The sequence below is a fragment of the Candoia aspera genome, chromosome 13 (assembly GCF_035149785.1).
Source record: "Candoia aspera isolate rCanAsp1 chromosome 13, rCanAsp1.hap2, whole genome shotgun sequence".
Lineage (NCBI taxonomy): Eukaryota > Metazoa > Chordata > Lepidosauria > Squamata > Boidae > Candoia > Candoia aspera.
In genome coordinates this window covers 6,299,389-6,319,640 of record NC_086165.1, presented here as the reverse complement: position 1 = coordinate 6,319,640, position 20,252 = coordinate 6,299,389, and the positions used below count along the sequence as shown (strand labels likewise).

At 40.8% G+C, this 20,252-nt stretch overlaps 1 protein-coding gene across 2 annotated transcripts in view; it reads right to left on the bottom strand.

The window, feature by feature from the left end:
- Positions 1-19,986, bottom strand: part of NPTN (neuroplastin) — a 32,566-nt gene extending 12,580 nt beyond the window's left edge. The window contains exons 1-3 of one of the 2 annotated variants that reach the window (XM_063314431.1): positions 19,646-19,986; positions 10,624-10,971; positions 1,527-1,695 (exon numbers count right to left, since the gene is read on the bottom strand). In XM_063314431.1, coding sequence (XP_063170501.1) covers positions 1,527-1,695; positions 10,624-10,971; positions 19,646-19,739 — 611 coding nt within the window. In that variant the 5' untranslated portion in view covers positions 19,740-19,986. The remainder of the gene's footprint in view (positions 1-1,526; positions 1,696-10,623; positions 10,972-19,645) is intronic. The other variant, XM_063314430.1, reaches the window with a different exon arrangement.
- Positions 19,987-20,252: the final 266 nt, after the last annotated feature.

Sequence of the window (20,252 nt, the reverse complement as noted above, 5' to 3'; positions counted from 1 at the left end):
CAAGAGAACTCCATCTGGCGGGGTCCAGGAGGCGGGCCTTCTCTGCAGCAGCTCCCGCCCTTTGGAACACCCTTCCCCGGAAGTGAGGTTAGCCCCCTCCCTCCTGGACTTCAGAAAACAACTGAAGACCTGGTTTTGCCACCATGCCTGGAGTGGGGAGAGGAAGAGCCATTCCTGGGGTTGGTTGGTTCCCTAGTCCTGCCGGGACCGGTCTTGTTCCCTCTTGGTGGAATTAGATCTGCCATTGATTGGATTTCATTATATTTTATATTTATATTAATTGATTATTGATATTATTTATGATGTTATTGAATTTTAAACTGTTTTGTTGTGAACCGCCCAGGGTCCCCCAAGTGGGGGAGATGGGCGGTGATAAAATATGATACATAAATAAATAATAAAATAATGGCTCAGTTGCTTCTATGTCATTAGTTAATAGAATAAAAAGCAATCTAAAGCATTCAAGACCTTATATCAGCTGCTATGGATAATTCCACACAAGAAAATGCCATTTAACCACCTATACAAGACTAAGTTCTAAACTATCACCACTTTCTCCAACACAATTTGTCTAAAATATGGTACGCTGACGATTGAGTAAACTTCTCAATGTTGCCTAAACAAAAGTAAAAAAGGTCTTAACCCTTACCCTAAACCACAGCTTCTTTAATAACATAGCATTGTTTCTTTCATGCATACATTTATTTGCTTCATTCTTAAAATGTAACAATCTACCTCACTATCTAAAGATACTCAACGTAGTTGTTAGAGTTTAGTTTTCTTGTTAGTGATACACATAAGACAACCCCCCCCTTTTTTTTGCCACACCAGGAAATTTGAGATGCCATGAACAAGAGTGACACAGCTGTATGTAATGAAGAAGAAAATTCTTCCAAAGCACCAACCATTAGAATGCACTGCCTTCTATCTCTGATAGGAGCTGAAAGTTGCCCCCACCCCCCAAAATTGCAGCACATCTCTTTATGTGAGGACATGCTAAGCATGGGACAAGCTTTTTAACAGCCTAAAATAACCGAATGCAACATGAATATAAATAGCAGTAGATGGGCTTAGTTTCTCATTGCAAACATACAGAACTGTGTAAAGTGAAGCACAGAAAGAAACATGCCATATTGGTACCAACCCTGGAAAATAAAAAGCAATTCAGGCAAGCTGCATATATTCTAAAAGTTTTTAAAAATCTGTGTTAAAACAAATTGGATTATCATGTATACCTTAAAGTGAGTGTATCCATAATTTATTCTGCCTGCTAGCGGAAGAAGAAATAAACGATGCATAGCACCAAGCCCACCCCTTGGCCAACAGAAATCATAAAATTTTGGGCATTATTTCCTGATGATATTCTACAAAAGACTTGAAGGTTGGATATACACAGCATCTAAATCTCTTTAGCTAAATGTGCCAGTTTCAACAGTAAGAGCTGTTTGGCTACTACGTTCCGTTCCAGCTACTTCAGTGGCAGCTTCACTGAATTTCCAAAGACAAAAATTACTTTTCAGACTTACTTGTATTCTGTTGTGTTTGTATTCTTTATGGTGCCTGGAATCTCTTCTCCATTTTTTACCCAATAGCTGTGAGTGAAGGAGTTGGGACTAGTTGTGAGGTTGCACTGTAGTATGATAGGAGGTGAAGGGGAAGCAATGGTCACCTCATTGCTGGAATTGATCCTGGGCTCTAGAGGAAGGAGACACGTTAAAAGAACCGTCAGTTTTCATATGACTCAAATGTCCGACGTGGCACAATTAAATGGCAGAGGAATTGGGGGAGGAAAAGAACTACACATGGAAAACAACTTTACTAGCTCAGATGGCATCAAGTCATACAATGAACAGCTGACCAGCAGAGAAAGGAACAACAAGGACTAGTCTACTGATACAAAAGGGCGAAAAAAGAAAAAAAAAAAAAAGGAATGAAGTACATTTTGGTATTCTTTTGTTTTAGCCTAACCATAGGGAAGTTGAAAATAAGTTGCACAAGAACATGTAACAAGCATTCAGCCTAACCCATTTTTTTAAAAATTCTTTGGCTGGTTTCACACACAGTATTGTTCTAGATTGAAGGATCTTGCTGCAAGAGAAATGAAATCTAATGTAACACAATATGCATGAATTTTTCCGAACTGGTGTTAGCAGGGCCAGTCTTCTAAGAAGCTAGCAAAGAAAATCACGCCATTTCACCCTTCAGCTTCTCAATAATGGAAGACCGTTTCAAGTGACCAATTCCATAATGCAGATATGGAGAGATTAGCTTTAAGAATATAGCAAGCTATGATAAAAGAGATAGAAAACAAAGTTTATTTAGCCAGTATCCCAAAGTAGAGCTGTTCCAATTTTGGAACCAGCAGCAGCCATAAAGTTTTTTAGCAAATCTACTGTTCCAGTTTTCTATGGTACAGAGGATACCCATGTGGGATGATTAGTAAGGAATCCCCCTTTTCTACAAAAGGATTCACTGTTTGCCTTGCCCGTGTTCACTTCCTGTTGTTTTACTTTGGATTCCTTTTCCACCAACCCCTTTACCTTTAAAAAAAAAAAGCTGAAATCCTTCACTCAATTATGTATGGATTTTCCTGTGATTTATATTCAGATTATGTAAAGTGTTTGAAAGAGGTGCTCTGCAGTGCACAGGAATGCAAGCCATATCTATACGTTCAAAACTTTAAAGCAGCAAGGTCTTTTGCAAGGCTTGTGCAGAGGCTCCTAGCTTTCTGCATGGGGTTATATACACTTTGCTTTACTGGGTGGAAAGCAGAAGACATAGTGGGTCACTTTCCCAATGCACTGCTATCCCAATCTAAGCTTCTTTTCCCAACTGAGGAATGTGCGCTGTCTTGACACAGCACCCTGAATCCCTCTGAAATAAGAACATTTCACTGTGCAGGTCAAAATGGAGGAACCATCTGCAAATCAGGCTATGCAATCTTTTTTATCCCTCCCTTATACTGTATTTATGTTGTATTTTACACTTGCACCATTCCAGACAATTATTTTTAAGGAACTCTAAACATCAGACGCTAATGGACAACAAAGACTATTTAGCTTGGAGGCCTCTAGAAAACTCATTTATGTGTCATTTCTGGAATTCCATAACAAGATGTGTTATCACTGTGTTTTCCTTGATCCCCCTTACATTACTGCCCTTTTAAAGCTTTTTTCCTTTTAAATCTTCAGTTTTTAAAAGATGCCTAGTAACTCTAAATAGAAAAGTGGAATTAAAAAAAACAACAACTTTGGGATCTATCCCGTTCAACACTATAATCTTTGTTCTGCAATTATATGTGTTCAGGCATAGACAGCAGGATTAAACCAAGTACTGTTAAAGCAAAAATATCTGAACATCCTTTTTTAAAAAGACCCATTGCTAAACATTTATTCCATGCCAGTGTTTCAGTTGATGCAGCACAAAGCCACACCATCCTATTTAAAGATAATTATGTAAAGGAATACTGTAAGAGTTTCAAGGGCTTGTCATGATTTACTTCTGGCCCAGAATGTTTTATAAACACATTAAGTTTTATGGGTGGTCCTGAAATATACATATTATCTTCAGAAAGAGAAAGTAATAGCAGGATGAACATGCTGGGTACTGTAATAGAGAACAGGAGAGATTCAGACATGTCTTGTTAGTAGCATATGATTGACTGAACTATCTATATGACCAAATCCATGAAATGGATTTATCTGCCAATACTCTGGAACGAGAAGTACACCAGTATCCTCCACAAATATAAGTTATATTCAGATTTAACCCGGCTTTATTCTAGATTGAGAAATCAGCATAGTTAATTAAAATCACAGAACGTTCGCCTGCAGCTCTTAGTCCACAAAAGGAAACCTGCTTTTCAAGTTGCCCACGTGGAACGCTTAATACTGCATTCATATATTTGCTCCTACTGCAGCCAGAGAGCTAGGAAATCTCATGCTCAGTGGAGAACATTACTAGCTAGATTTCCTCTCAAATATATTTGGAAAATTCCATTACTGTACCATTCAAGAGTTAAACGTTTGTATTTCACATCAACTCAAGATGCAGAATTAAAAAAATAAATCAGTAAGTATGCAAGGTAGACAGGCACTTGATCAACAATACTTACATGCAATATGAAATACAGTACTAGTAATATTTGTCAAGAGCACAAACAACTCCACCCAATATAGACATTTATAGGTCAGCCTTGTGCTCTTCAACCTGATGCCAAGAGCCATGCTGGCTAGAAATTCTGAGAGTTATAGTCCAAATACACCTGAGGGGCATCAGATTGGGTAAGACTTATAATACATTTTCTTACTAGTTGTTAAAAGAAGAATTAGAAACAAGGCAGAAGGAAGTACATGGGAAAATACTACACAAGACTTCGGGAGCAGAGGATGGCCTATCCATGTGGTTATCTGCTAGAAGCGGGCAACACAAGCTGTATCGGATTTTCAAGAATACTGTTGGTTTCAAAATCTATTCTGCTATATTAAAAAAAAAGAAACCTGCTTTCAGGATACTGACACTTTTTTTTTTTTTTTTAATTTTAGGTTTGGTGCATGCTGTTTGATGGATTTTAGCAAAAAGGTAATGTAAAACTGATAGTAAGACAAGCATACAGCTAGTACCGGAAGATCACATGGACCATCCAGTATTCCATTTAGTTATTAAATCTGCATCATCAGGCTTGATGGCAGCGTCACATACACTTGCTTTTACAAAACTATTCTCTGCTGTTACTGAGAACTACGCTACTGCCAATTTCCAACTACAGAAGCATTATTAACTCATGAAAAAAAAAGTTTCGTATGCTTTCTTCATCAGTTGCAGTCGTATACAGCGGGAAGTTATTTAAGTCTTCTATAAATGGCATCTTTATACTGTGCAATATTAAACAAAGGGTCATACGCTTGCTTCCTATGTCCTAACAGCTGTGTATCTTGTACTGTACTATTTACACAGAAAGCATTTATGGTACAGTATTATGCTCAGAAGTCCAGATTAAGCTACCAGATTCATTTTCATCGCCTGGCCCAGAGGAGACGGCTATCAGCCACAACCAGTAAGAAAAGTTTTGGTTTCTACCTCATTACTGCCCATTTCACACATACACGATTCCTCATGTACTATGTGAGGCAATTTCTCCTCTCACATCTGTCTCCGAGAGACTGTAACACTCCATTTTGACACACTCACATATCCTACTCAATGTAACCCTTTTTTTTTTTGCCCCATGTATATCCCTATATAGAAGGTGAATTGCAACAAGAAAGTAATCTTTCTAAAATAGATGTTTAGGAAGTCAGTCATGCTTTACTTTTGAGATTATGCTTTGATATGAGTGCTGATGTTGCAGACTAGTGTTTATGAATAGATTGGTTTAGCCACTCCATGCATCTGATGAAGTGAGCCACAGTTTACAAAAGCTTATGCCTTTTTAATAAAATTTTCTCATTGGGAAAGGTGCTACTAGACTCCTCCTGATTTTTTAACAGATTAATAATATTACACCAAAAGAAAGCAGAGGCTCGTATCACTGTATATTAAAAATGATACCAAAAAAAACCAAGTAACCTTGGTTACTTCCCATATACAGTATTCTTGCCGGCTTTATGAAATCAATGGTAGAAGTTCTCTTGTAAGCCTTGTCTTAATTGAGACGTGCCTGGCACCCAGGGAAGATACATTTTCATAATAAAGCCCATGTTGTGAAATGTCCTACAAGCCTCATTCCCTTATGAGTTCTGCTATCGCACAGATCCTGGACTGTAAAGAGAACCTTTACAAATCTTAGAAAAGCAAATGCAGATTTGTTATGTAGGCCTCAGAACTAGAAACTGCCAGTTTTACAGGCATAAATAATAGGACAGAATGGTTCTAACAGCAGCTCTAGGGGAAAAAATGATGTCTGAAATCATCTACACAATGGATCTTCAGTGCACTGAAAATACCAACCGAGCTTTCAACAGAAGGCATGTCTGTCTGTCTGTCTGTCTATCCATCCATCCATCCCACCTTTATTATTTTTATAAATAACTCAAGGCGGCAAACATACCTAATACTTCTTCCTCCTCCTACTTTCCCCACAACAGCAACCCTGTGAGGTGAGTTGGGCTGAGAGAGTGTGACTGGCCCAAGGTCCCCCAGCCGGCTTTCACGCCTAAGGCGGGACTAGAACACACAGCCTCCTGGTTTCTAGCCCAGCACCTTAACCACTAGACCAAACTGGCTGTCTCTCTCTATATATATATAGGCCCCTCTAGTCAAGCATTTCGGAAGCGTGCAGGCCTCAGTTAGAGGACAACAGCCCTCCTTCCATTGATGCTTCCTGGGACCTAGTATTTAAGACAAATTTCTTATGATTCAGGAAGTAGTAAACATCTGTTAACATTGTTGTTGTTCATTCGTTTAGTCGCTTCCGACTCTTCGTGACTTCATGGACCAGCCCACGCCAGAGCTTCCTGTCGGTCGTCAACACCCCCAGCTCCCCCAAGGACGAGTCCGTCACCTCGAGAATATCATCCATCCATCTTGCCCTTGGTCGGCCCCTCTTCCTTTTGCCTTCCACTCTCCCCAGCATCAGCATCTTCTCCAGGGTGTCCTGTCTTCTCATTATGTGGCCAAAGTATTTCAGTTTTGCCTTTAATATCATTCCCTCAAGTGAGCAGTCTGGCTTTATTTCCTGGAGGATGGACTGGTTGGATCTTCTTGCAGTCCAAGGCACTCTCAGAATTTTCCTCCAACACCACAGTTCAAAAGCATCGATCTTCCTTCGCTCAGCCTTCCTTATGGTCCAGCTCTCGCAGCCATATGTTACTACAGGGAACACCATTGCTTTAACTATGCGGGCCTTTGTTGTCAGTGTGATGTCTCTGCTCTTAACTATTTTATCGAGATTTGTCATTGCTCTTCTTCCAAGGATTAAGCGTCTTCTGAGTTCCTGACTGCAGTCAGCATCTGCAGTAATCTTTGCACCTAGGAATACAAAGTCTTTCACTGCTTCTACATTTTCTCCCTCTATTTGCCAGTTATCAATCAAGCTGGTTGCCATAATCTTGGTTTTTTTGAGGTTTAGCTGCAAGCCAGCTTTTGCACTTTCTTCTTTCACCTTCATCATAAGGCTCCTCAGTTCCTCTTCACTTTCAGCCATCAAAGTGGTATCATCTGCATATCTGAGATTGTTAATGTTTCTTCCAGAGATTTTAACTCCAGCCTTGGATTCCTCAAGGCCAGCTTGTCGCATGATGTGTTCTGCATACAAGTTGAATAGGTAGGGTGAGAGTATACAGCCCTGCCGTACTCCTTTCCCAATCTTAAACCAGTCTGTTGTTCCGTGGTCTGTTCTTACTGTTGCTACTTGGTCGTTATACAGATTCTTCAGGAGGCATACAAGATGACTTGGTATCCCCATACCACTAAGAACTTGCCACAATTTGTTATGGTCCACACAGTCAAAGGCTTTAGAATAGTCAATAAAACAGAAATAGATGTTTTTCTGAAACTCCCTGGCTTTTTCCATTATCCAGCGGATATTGGCAATTTGGTCTCTAGTTCCTCTGCCTTTTCTAAACCCAGCTTGTACATCTGGCAATTCTCGCTCCATGAACTGCTGAAGTCTACCTTGCAGGATCTTGAGCATTACCTTACTGGCATGTGAAATGAGTGCCACTGTTCGATAGTTTGAACATTCTTTAGTGTTTCCCTTTTTTGGTATGGGGATATAAGTTGATTTTTTCCAGTCTGATGGCCATTCTTGTGTTTTCCAAATTTGCTGGCATATAGCATGCATTACCTTGACAGCATCATCTTGCAAGATTTTGAACAGTTCAGCTGGGATGCCGTCGTCTCCTGTTGCCTTGTTATTAGCAATGCTTCTTAAGGCCCACTCAACCTCACTCTTCAGGATGTCTGGCTCTAGCTCACCGACCACACCGTCAAAGCTATCCCCGATATTGTTATCCTTCCTATACAGGTTTTCTGTATATTCTTGCCACCTTTTCTTGATCTCTTCTTCTTCTGTTAGGTCCTTGCCATCTTTGTTTTTGATCATACCCATTTTGGCCTGGAATTTACCTCCAATGTTTCTAATTTTCTGGAAGAGGTCTCTTGTCCTTCCTATTCTATTGTCTTCTTCCACTTCTGCGCATTGCTTGTTTAAAAATAATTCCTTATCTCTTCTGGCTAACCTCTGGAATTTTGCATTTAATTGGGCATATCTCCCCCTATCACTGTTGCCTTTTGCTTTCCTTCTTTCTTGGGCTACTTCTAGTGTCTCAGCAGACAGCCATTTTGCCTTCTTGGTTTTCTCTTTCTTTGGGATGTATTTTGTTGCCGCCTCCTGAACAATGCTGCCAACTTCTGTCCAGAGTTCTTCCGGGACCCTATCTACTAAGTCCAGTCCCTTAAATCTATTCTTCACCTCCACTGCATATTCCTTAGGAATATTAGTGAGCTCATATCTAGCTGATCTGTGGGTCTTCCCTAATCTCTTGAGTCTGATCCTAAATTGTGCAAGAAGAAGTTCGTGATCTGAACTACAGTCAGCTCCAGGCCTTGTTTTTACCGACTGTACAGATGTCCACCACCTTTGGCTGCAAAGGATGTAATCAATCTGATTTCGGTGTTGTCCATCTGGTGAAGTCCATGTATAAAGCCGTCTCTTAGGTTGTTGGAAGAGAGTGTTTGTTATGCAGAGTGAATTGTCTTGGCAAAATTCTATCAGCCTGTGTCCTGCTTCGTTTTGTTCTCCCAGGCCATACTTACCTGTAATTCCAGGTGTCATTTGACTGCCCACCTTAGCATTCCAGTCTCCTGTGATGAAAATAACATCTCTTTTAGGCGTGTTGTCCAGTAGGTGCTGCAGATCCTCATAGAACTGCTCTACTTCAGCTTCTTCAGCATTTGTGGTTGGGGCGTATATTTGGATCACTGTGATGTTAGATGGCTTGCCCTGAATTCGAATTGAGATCATTCTGTTGTTTTTTGGGTTGTATCCAAGCACTGCTTTAGCCACTTTACTATTAATTATGAAGGCTACTCCATTTCTTCTGTGGTCCTCTTGTCCGCAGTAGTAGATCTGGTGGTCATTTGATGTGAAGTGGCCCATTCCAGTCCATTTCAGTTCACTGACGCCCAGAATGTCTATCTTTAATCTTGACATCTCACCGATAACCACATCCAATTTGCCCTGGCTCATAGATCTTACATTCCAGGTTCCGATGGTGTGTTGATCCTTAGAACATCGGATTCGCCGTTCACCACCAGCACCGTCGGCCGCTAGCCGTCCTTTCGGCTTTGAGCTAGCTGCGTCATCACGTCTGGGGCTAGTTGAGCTCATCCTCTGTTCCTCCCCAGTAGCATTTTGACCATCTTCCGACCTGGGGGTCTCATCTTCCGATGGTATACCGACATATCTCTGGTTGTACTGATCCATTTAGTTTTCACGGCAAGAATACTGAGGTGGGTTGCCATTACCTTCCCCAGGGATCGCATTTAGTCTGACCTCTCTGTCATGACCTTCCCGTCTTGGGTGGCCCTTCACGGTTTAGCTCATGGCATCATTGAGGTGCTCAAGCTCCAGCACCACGACAAGGTAACGATCCTTTGCTGAAGCTGTTAACATTAGCAGACATTAATTGCCCAATCCCCCAAGAAGTTGTCCAATCCCTTGTAAAAGTGAAACTCAGTGTATGCTGAATACTCATTTTTATTTCAAGAATGTGTTTGCCGCCTTTCAAAATAAAAGTTCCCCTGTGATGGTACATAGTAACTATTTATTGCCACTCGCTTTACAATGCAATAACACTCATTTGCCTATTCTCTGTACAATGGGGTCATTAAGGATCCCCCTCAGACAACATTTTAGAAAGCAATAATGATTTCTAAGCCATCTGATGTAATAAATGGCTTAATACATAAGTCAGTTACAAGATCACCCATGCAATGTAACTTTCTATGTGAGGACACTTAACTGAATGTTAAGGAAAGGAATAAGAAAGGAAAAGTTCTTGGCTGCTCTTTTGTGTTATAAGCAAGCAGTAAGCCTCAGTTGCATCAAGGAAAGTACTGTAAGCAGAAACTCAACATCCGGGAAGTGTCAGTATATATATTATTTATAAAAACAAACTTCTAACTAGCTATACAGGGAAAATCCAAAATTTTACAGGTAATAAAGGATGTAGACAAGAGTCTATAAACTCAAAATCACGAGGAAGAGGAAGAGGAAGGCATTCCACGGTATCCCAATAAATGAAATAAAAAAAAAAGAAATTGTTAGATTAAGAATTAACGCAAAATAGAAAAGGCACTCATGGAGAAACCAGGATAGCACAAAGCCTACTATAAAAAGTAAAAGGGAATAAAAGCAAAAGCAACGAACATTCCAGTACCAGGCTTGTTTCCAGAGGAACTAGAAGACAGTTTCACAGATCCTGCTCAATACTTCTGATCCTACAGAGGAGGAGACATATTAAGAAGGTAGCAAAACAGACACATCACAAATGAAGAGATCAACCCCCCCCAACAAAGACAACTGGTGGGTGATACTAAGGGTCACAAGAGAGGGGTGAGGATCACTGGACTGCCTCTAGATACTACTGCAGCACTACTTCTCTGCGGAACTGAACTCACTCTGAAGGACGCTTATAGTAGCCTGGGCTCGTATCCACGTTATGGCAGGATTTTGCCTCAAGTCATTCCTTCTGGGATCGTTGCTCGCCCTGCACTCATACGTCCCAGAGTCTTCCAAGGTAAGACGAGTGATTCTCAGCACGCTCACGCCATTCACCCCGTAGGCAGTGTAAATGGCGACACGGCGCTTTCGAGCACCATCCCATAGCTGTTTGAAAGATTCAGCCCGGTTGACTTCCGCATACCACCACTGGATCTCTGGAGTGGGGCTCCCAACCACGTCACAATACAGCTCAAAGGCGTCCCCTGTGAGTTTAGTCTCTGACATAGGCGACTTGACAAACCCAGCTAGAGGAAGGGGCAGCAGAAATGCCATGACAGATGAACAGAAAGAAAAAAAACAGATCTTATAAAGAAAGCAAATGAACTGCAGAAACACAAAAACAAAACAAAAACAAAAAGAGAGACATGCCCATCTACAACAGTGGTTATAGTGTGACTTCCAAAGAAGAGAGGCAAAAAATCAGGCTTTGGGGAGGCAAGCCATCAGGTGTTACAGATTCACAGTCTGTGACAGAAAGAGACTGCATCTAAAAACACATTATTTATTTTCTCTTCATTACATCTAATAATAGTTCCAAGGGAGGAGGTAAGAACTCAATTGAAATTTTAGCCTTATCAGGAATTCCCTTTGTTAAAACTCAAATAGTTCTCCTTTACTATCTCCTTTGGATTTAACACTAGGATTAGGAAAAGCTCTCCGTCATAACCAGTGCTCCACTACGACTGTGCTTTGATCTCCTCTTATTTCAAGGCCAGGGCGATATAGGAAATTCACAGATAGAGTAACCTTTTGGGGGGAGATGGGCGGTAATAGAAATGTGAATAAATACATAAATAAATAAACCTAAACATCCTACAAAAGCCAACAGTTAAAGAACTCCATGTTGTCACATTATTTTTATAAACCTACACTGATTAAAATCAAATGGACCACCAAGATGTGAAAAATAGGCGAACAATTATGTTACTGTTATAAAATATATTGATGTGCCAAACAGATCCCCAAGTGGGATGTGTGGTTTCTCGTAATGACTAAGAATTCACACGCTCTCAATCCCATGTCCAACTACAAGCATGAATTTCAGATCAGCATGCTTCCCTCTTCCTCCAATAGTTTTTCATGTTGTTTTCCTTGCTTCTCAACAGCTTTGGAAAAGTAGCAAAGTGGAAAAAACCAAAACAAAACTGGGTAGTGGGTGCCCTGGACAAGCAGCAGCTTTCCTCTTCCATGCTGGTGCCATCACTGAAGGTTCCTGCCTGGAGTCCTCTGCTGTCTGCCTGCAAAAAGTAAACTCACATTATCCTTTTCTTTTCTTTTCTTGCTACTTTCTCAGAGCTGGAAAACGTAAGGGAAACAAGAAGAGCAGGCTTTGATGAAGGAAGGTTTATTGCTGCTGTCAGGAATGGTGATTTTGGCTTAGTACTGTTGGTTTACTGAGAGGAAGGAACCACTGCAGGTCCTCTTGGACTTAGAAGGAAATCATTAATTTTAAAATAAAAATGGGAATGGGAATGGCAGGAGAAATTTGTTTGGAAAAGCAATATGGCACGTTTAAAAATTATAATATCAGAATGCTTGTAAATGCAGACATTTCCTTAGAAAAAGAGGGCATTGTGCTTCTATCATAGTAAAGCCCACATCCTTTGACAAACTTGATTGGTGAGATGTAAAATATGAAAGCCTGAGAACACTGCTTTGAACACTGCTTTGAGTCAAGGACATGATGAAAAAGGTCCTGCTCTAAGTACGTCGATACTTGGAGGATGATTTAAGACAACTGGCTTCACAAACGGAGAATTCAAAATTAGCAATATTCATACAGTTAGGAGGATTTGTCAACAGTTCGGTTAGGACTAACTGCACTCAGTTCTAGATATTACCTCTCTCAATCATAGTTGCAAAGCACATGGTTTTGACAATAAAAGACTTTTTAAAATCCATAAAATAAAATCCTAACATCTAGATTACCAATCATCTAAAGTTCCAAGACCACTTTTGTGTTAGTCAAACAACAGATAAACTGGATTGCAAAACATTTCAAGATAATGTAAAAGGTTACGTGCTTGATTACACAGTGTCACCCTGGAGAGTGACAGACATCTATTTTCCTCATATTCCAATATGTGTTCAGCCATGAAATAAGCCAACTATTCTTGGAAGTCAGTACAGTATTCATCAGCCCAGGAAGAACCCAATCTTTGCCTCCAACTTCACAAGGTACCTCCCAATGAGATCAGAAACCATTCCTGTCATACTTTCCAGTTTCAAATTTGGTGCCAAGCAAAGTATAAAAGATTTGCTGATTTAACTCCACGCTGCTGAGCACTTCTTAGTAATGTAGCTGTTAGAAAGTTTCTGGTCTTCTAAATAGTGAAGGAAGGAGGGGATGTTATGCTCTTAAAAATAATAAAACTTTGGAACTCTAGTTTCAATCCTCATTTGGTAGAAACCCAACTGGTGCATCTATACATGTATATGCGTCGTGCTGAAATATTTTATAGCCACTACATTTCCGCTTTCACATTCAGGAACCCTACCCAGATATGACACAATTTTATTTTCTTCTGATAAAAAGAAACTGCCAACACTATTGCATAGAATGTCTGAGAACCTAGTTAAGGAAGAACTACAGTAGAGTTTCTGACTATTGCTATAGTCTTGACTATTGCTATACTTAGTTTGTAATAATTTCAAATACACGGGATGTTCTGTACAATCAGCTTCAGTTAGTTTCTTCAAGATAGCAACAAATAATTTCTATGGGCAGAAAAGCATTCTAAAAAAGCCCCTAACAAAAATACAACAAACATTATATATATCTTAATGCAGTTTTGTTTGTAAGTTCTATACAGCAAGTCATGAAATGGGCCATATTATAATAAATTATTAATGTGACCAGAAGGCACCATCTTACTAAAAGCTGTGCTGGATAATGTTAATGTTGCAGAATCCTAATACACAGCTATACTATCCTGCTGAGCCACTCGCCCTCTGTTCTGAAGCTGCTGCTAAAATATACATAACCTTAATAAAAATGCAAACAGAATCCTTCCTCTGCTTTGTGCATCCCACACTAGTTAGCAGGAAGTTGAGCTGCTCAAAATGAGTTCTGCTTGAGTGATATTTGTATTTTCTCAGCTTTTGGATTCCAGCTCAGACACTAATCCTTTAATATGGTTTAGTTGGGAGGCCAAGAGCAATAGATACATTTAGTGTTTATGAACAGACACAACTGACATATAAGTCGTAAAATGAATATAATTTCTATTTAACCACTTCCAGTTTATCTGCATATCATATCATCATATTCAGATCTCTGCCGTGCATATGAACCTAGTGTGGGATAATCCCACAGTGCCCTAATCTTTTTGACACAAGAAGTGATTAAGCCAAAAACGAAAGCCACAAAACAATTAAGATGTCAGGCAGGAAGAGCGACAGTCAACCCCAGAGCAAGCCTAGCTTTATCCTAATAAACTATGGCTTAGCACAAGGGCATACAACTGCTGCCATCAGATGCTGTTTCACAACTCCCATAATCCTTGCCATTGGGTGAGCTGGCTGGGACTGAAGAGAGTTGTAAACCAATTTTTTGAATTGTTTTGAATTATATAATACAAAGTTATGCATTATGTTGCCAGCTCCTGATTCACCTCAATGATTTTGTGATAAAGACAAATAGCTAAGACAGAGCTGGCTAGAAACAGTAAATGTACATTTTATGAAGGAATAACTTAACATCCTCTTTCTCTCCTATATAGTTAAAATGATGGTACTGATAACTATTATTACAATATTGGCAACTGTAACTAGGATCCTGAAAACTTCGGTTAGGCTTGTATTCTCTGCTTAGTCTTCAATCCAGTCCTACCAATGTTTGAGAACAAGTAATCCCTTTTCTGAATTTAAGCCACTGCCTGAGAGCACTCCTATTCCACTGAGCCTTTTCTTTTTACCAGTGTAGCTCTCTCTTCATCATATTATATTCATAATTTACTGTTGTTAGCTGCCCAGAGTCACTGGTCTGAGATGGGCAGCTATATAAATTAAACAAGATAAATAAATAAATTGTTATGCTCATTTTCTGTAGATATCTTCCTGAGCACTTTGCCTCGTTTTTATTCACTTAACCATGAAACCCAATCATAACTGCCATGAAACCCAATCATAACCGCTCATTTCAAACACTAGACCAAACAATGGCTTGTATCAGTTATCATTTAAAGCCCAAAACATGACTTCATTGTTTAGAACATCTTAACTTTTCTCAAAGAGACTCGTGTTTATGTCAATAATCATCTAAACCACTAAATATTCAGATCCAAATATCTTATTTTGCAATTTAAATATGCCATGGCACATTTAACACAAACCTTAAGTTGTTCGATATACATGGCCATTTGTTGTTCTGATATTATGCCAAGCCATGGCTTTTTAGAATGTCTGAATATCCAGGGAATTAGTACTATATTGGGCAGTATTGTTACATTTCTTATTCTTCTAACTTTGACTTCTGATGTGCTATTGTTTGAAAAATGTTACTTAACTGGGAAAAGACACTTAGGAGAAACAGCATTTAAGCACATTCTCCCTGCAATGAAAATGTTAACATGGATTTATTTATTTAAAGTTAAAAACAGAGTATGCTACTATCATACAGCAAACGCATTTAAAATGGTATCTCAGTAATTCAGAGTTAATGATTTAACACCCATTTGCAGTTTATTTATGCTATTTCTTCATGCTGGGCTTTTAAAACTATAAAACTATGCTGATTTTAAGGAGCACAGTTTAATTTTGAAAGGCTGGGGTACTTTTTAAAGAATCTGACAAAGAAGTTTCAGCAAGTTATGTTGTTTTAATCTTCCAGACAAACTAGCTAAATTCTAAAAAGTCACATGTAAATGCATGCTTGCTATAGATAAAAGAATAATTCATGTTTAGAATCTAAATGGTATATGCAAAATTGCCAAGATTAAAGCATTTAGTTGGTTAATATCTATTTAGAAACATAATATGGTTAAGTTCATTTAAACAGGACAGTAAAAGCCAAAAATATGAACTCTGTAGTCTTCCAAATGCTATTCATTGGTCCAAAGGGAAATAGATAGCAAATGATAGCAAGTGCTGTTAATATCCAAATACCTGAGTATTAGCAGGGTATTAAGGAAATGCAAGAAGACCCCAATAATCTCTTTTACTTGACAAGATACTGACATGAGAAGGCAGACAAGAATTGTCAGTGCCCATGAGAAAAACCAAACTGCCTCATTCTAAGGAATTTTATTACCTAATTCAGGGGACATCCAGGCCTATGTTCAACACTGCTAATAAGCCAAGGAAGCAGATAGGGTCAAATTAGCTTGGATCTCACTTCAGTTTAAAGGCAGTTCTGACTGATAATTTAAGCTAAAAGTTAAGGCTTCAAAGGTCCAGATAGAAATCTACTATATCATAGTCATCTAATGCTCCTGAATTAAAAACTGTAGTACTGTTCTACCCCTTGCTCAGACAGGATTCTAGCTGTCTCTTCTGACAAACTGCCACAGCGATTCTAAGGTAGAGTCTCCATCAAGTCAAGCTTGACTCTTGCTGACTTCGCAGACAGGATTGTATAGTTATTCTGACAATAATATTGAAGTTGTCTACTTGGGTAGAGATGAGAAGAGCTATGCTGATTCTATGGTAGTTAAAGCCCTCCTGTATTTCTCTACAGTAATACTTTAGTTTTATAGGCCACTAAATACAGAGGGGGAAAAAACCCAAATTCTTTGGCTCCTAAACTGCTTTTTTGCAATACCTGAGGTTATTACCTTCTGTTATCAATGATATGAATGTATCTATCAAGAAACTTTTGTGAAAGGTGCTTAATGAATTTACATTACTTAGCAAACATCCTAATTTAAATGTTTCTTTGCCCCAGACCACTCCAAAGACTGACCTTAGTCAACACCTATAGCAGCCACACTCAAGACAATACAGATTCTTATTTTTATCAGCAATCCTCTGTGGTACAACGACCAAAAATATGAGATCTTTATTCTTTTCAGCATTATTAGAGCTATCCACACTAGTAACATTTATCAAGGTCAAATGAATGCACGGAAAGGCCTTCAGCCTTGCCTCACTTTCACGATGCAATCAGTTACTATTCTAAAGGTACCTGCTTACTATCATTAGCTTCTGCACAAATCCAGTCTGCCGCACCCTAATACAGTTATTGTCAGATATGCTACTAAAGAGTAAAGATCTGAACATTTTTACTGTAACAAGTTTTGAAGCATTCCTTGCTTATATTGCCAAATTTAGGCAAACCAGATAAACCATATTCTTGTATTCATCTGCCAGAAAAGCAGAATATATCCAAAACCTGCAAGTGAGAAGTGACATAAGGTTGTTCAATAAATTTCTCAACAGTTCAAAACTGAACCACTAACTCTACAATTCCATTACTGTACTGTGCTTTCATTTAATTCAGATTTGGCATGATAACACAAAATTTAATCAGTCCAAATTGTTTCTTCTCAAGTACGGCAGGTCTTCCCTTATTTATAATTTCTTCTGTTCTAGTCAACTTGATTTAAAGCAAGTCCCAATTTTGATATAATTTTACAAGCTACTAAGCTCACAGGAGAAATGAAGCTGAACACACACACAAAAAACCCCTCTTTTCATGTTATTGTTTGAAATTAAGAATTCATTAAGAAAATTATCTTCTGTAATTTTCAGAACTGTCTTTTTGAAAATACTGGTCACACTGGGAAGAAAGTGAAGGAAAGAACCCATGTAATATTGGTATCAAAATAACAAATCAATTTTCCTCTATGACATTCAAATATGATATTGCTCCTATGTGCTCATCTTTTGGACTTTTACCTTAAAAATACTTCCTGAACCTTCTCTGGACATGCTGAACTTTCCTGTATTCATTCTGTACTCTCTTTATTGATAATCATCATTCACTCGGGTGCAAACTCATGCTTCTCACAGCTCTTTGGGGGGGGGAAAGATTTTCCATCATAATCTATCAGAAGAGCTGTCTTTTCTTGTGAAGGAACACAAGGCACACAGATGTTCTATCTAATCAAAGAGAATGCACACATTATTCAAAAGAGCTCAGTGTCAGAGACTCCTTTAGGAATCCAGCTAACTGCAGTAACAAAGAATCCTTTTGTTTCAGGACACAGGCCCATCTCAAGGTTTTCATTGCCATGTTTCTGTTTTACACTTCAACTGTTCTTAGGGATTTTGAAAGGAAAAAAAAAGCTTGGGCATGAGGAGAAAGGTTGCAGAAAAGCTATAAAGTGCTAATTAAAACGAACCATTTCCTCCTTGTTAAACATGGAGGAGATAAAAGAACTGACTTTCTGTATAGAAAGGGACACAGATACTCTTAAAACCTTCTGGTCATCCAGGAGCAGCAGGATTTCCTCCAAATTTTTCAGCTGAAGCAGTGAATATTTATATATATTTTTGTGTGTTTTAGATTCTTGACCCTCTCCTTCTGCTCTGTCCTCTCCCTGCTGCCACCTACACATATTAAACCTCTTGCCAATTTAAATTAATCCTCTCCTGATTGCCCTTACTCATCTCCTGATACTGCCACCAATTTTTATCTACCATGTTTTATTGCCTTCTTTTCATCAGCTTCTAGGTACATTCTAAGCTAGATCAGCCATTTTAAGGTTAATAAGTCAGCTTTGTGGCAATGCAGAGATCTGAACCTGGCCTGCAGAGTTAACAGTCAATCTTCTTGCACTTTTTGGCCATGCTGAGAATTTGAGGAACTGCAGTCCCAACACATCTAGAACATACCAAGTTGGGAAAAGCTGTTTTCTGCACTGCCCTATAGCAAATTTTAGCAGTGTGGCTTATTTCAGCATACTGCCTGCATTTCAGGTCTAACATCTTTACAAACAATTCTAATAATTTTGTATTGTTACAGTAAAGGACTTACATACTACACGCCTAACTACTGAATAGGGGGCAGTTTACAATAAAATGTCAGACCTATCATTAGAAACTAATTCTATAGCAGTAAATACTATTGGATTTTTGGCTGTCAGTATTACTTGTTAGGCTTATACCTGCCAATGGCCCAAGAGCAGCCTCCCTAGCATATGGCAACAACAGTGCTCTGCCTCCCTTCCTCACTCCTCCTCCTCCATTACTCATCCCTTTTACCTTCTCCACAGCTCACAAGCAATGATGCAATCAATGGGGGTGAGGTGGAGTACCTTAAAAGCAACTTACCCTTGCATCAGCTGCCAAAGGCTCTAGTCCCCAAGATCTTATGCCAACCTTCCCCACTCTGATGTGGTCTAGGTGCTTTCTCACAACAATTCCCAGAATTCTTAGCTGTTAACTGCTGCCTGGGGATTCCAGTGTTTGCACATCTGGAGGGCCTCGGATTAGGACAGGCTCATATAGATAAATTAATGCATCTGATGACCTGGCCTGCGACTGCCGAAACCTGACACGCTAATACCCCGGCTCTGCTTCAAGGACATTCTTTTTTTCCCTGCAAAAGATAACGACAGCTACCCCTCGCTGGAAACAATGAGTACGTCTGTCCAGACCTTCTACTGCAAAAGATCCGCCCTCAGCAACACGCAGGGGAGGGAAAGGGTGACCGTGAGGACAGACCACCCTTCCGGGATACCTCCATGCAGCTTTCCTGCCCTTGCCTTCTCCGGAGCTTTCTTTCCCTTTCCCAACGTAGCCTATACACCTGAGGTTTCCTAGTGGTCTCCCATCCAAGAAGCACCCCAGATCCGGCCCTGTTCGTCTTCCCGAGACGAGCCAAGAGGCAGGATTGACTGGACCCTCCTGGCCACGCCCACAGCCGTACTCCCCGCCCCCGACCCACCTGAGGCACCCCGCCCCTCCTCGGCCCCGCCCCCTGTCAATCATCGCCTCAGGTTGGCTCCTCGCCCCCTCAAGGCCGCCCTCCCTCACCGTTCTGCGCGCCGACCGGCGCCGGCAAGAGGCTCCCTGCCGTGGCCAGGAGGAGCGAGAGGGCCGCGGGCAGGGTGGCTGGGCCCCGCAGCATCGTCCCGGCGGGTCCGCGAGCGGCGGAGGAGGAGGAAGAGGAGCGGGCAGGGGACGCGGGGGCGGCCGGCGAGGGAGGAGAGGGGAGGGGAGGGGAGACGAGAGCGGGAGGAGGAGGAGGAGGAGGAAGAGGAAGGAGCACGAGGCGAGCGACAGCGGCTCCGGCGCCCTTCGGCGTCGCCTTCGCCTGCCCTCTTCCTCAGCGCGGCGGAGCGGCTTCTTCTGCGGCAGCGCCGGACTCTCGCGAGAACTGAGCTCCCACTTCTCGAGCGAGCGAGCGGACGGAGGCGGACGCGGAGAGCGCAAAGCGGGGACGGGCGAGGAGGAGGAGGAGCCGGCGAGCCCCGCCCACTCGTCGACGTCACGGGCGGGGCCGGGCCGGCCCCTCCTCCCGCGGCCGTCCGGCCTCGCCGCTCTTCCGGGAAGCGTTTGCCGTGGGAATGCAGAGCCCTGCGTGGCTTGAGTGCATCGCGGTTCCTGGGATAAGAGGAGGGAGTGGTGGGGAGGCAGCTGA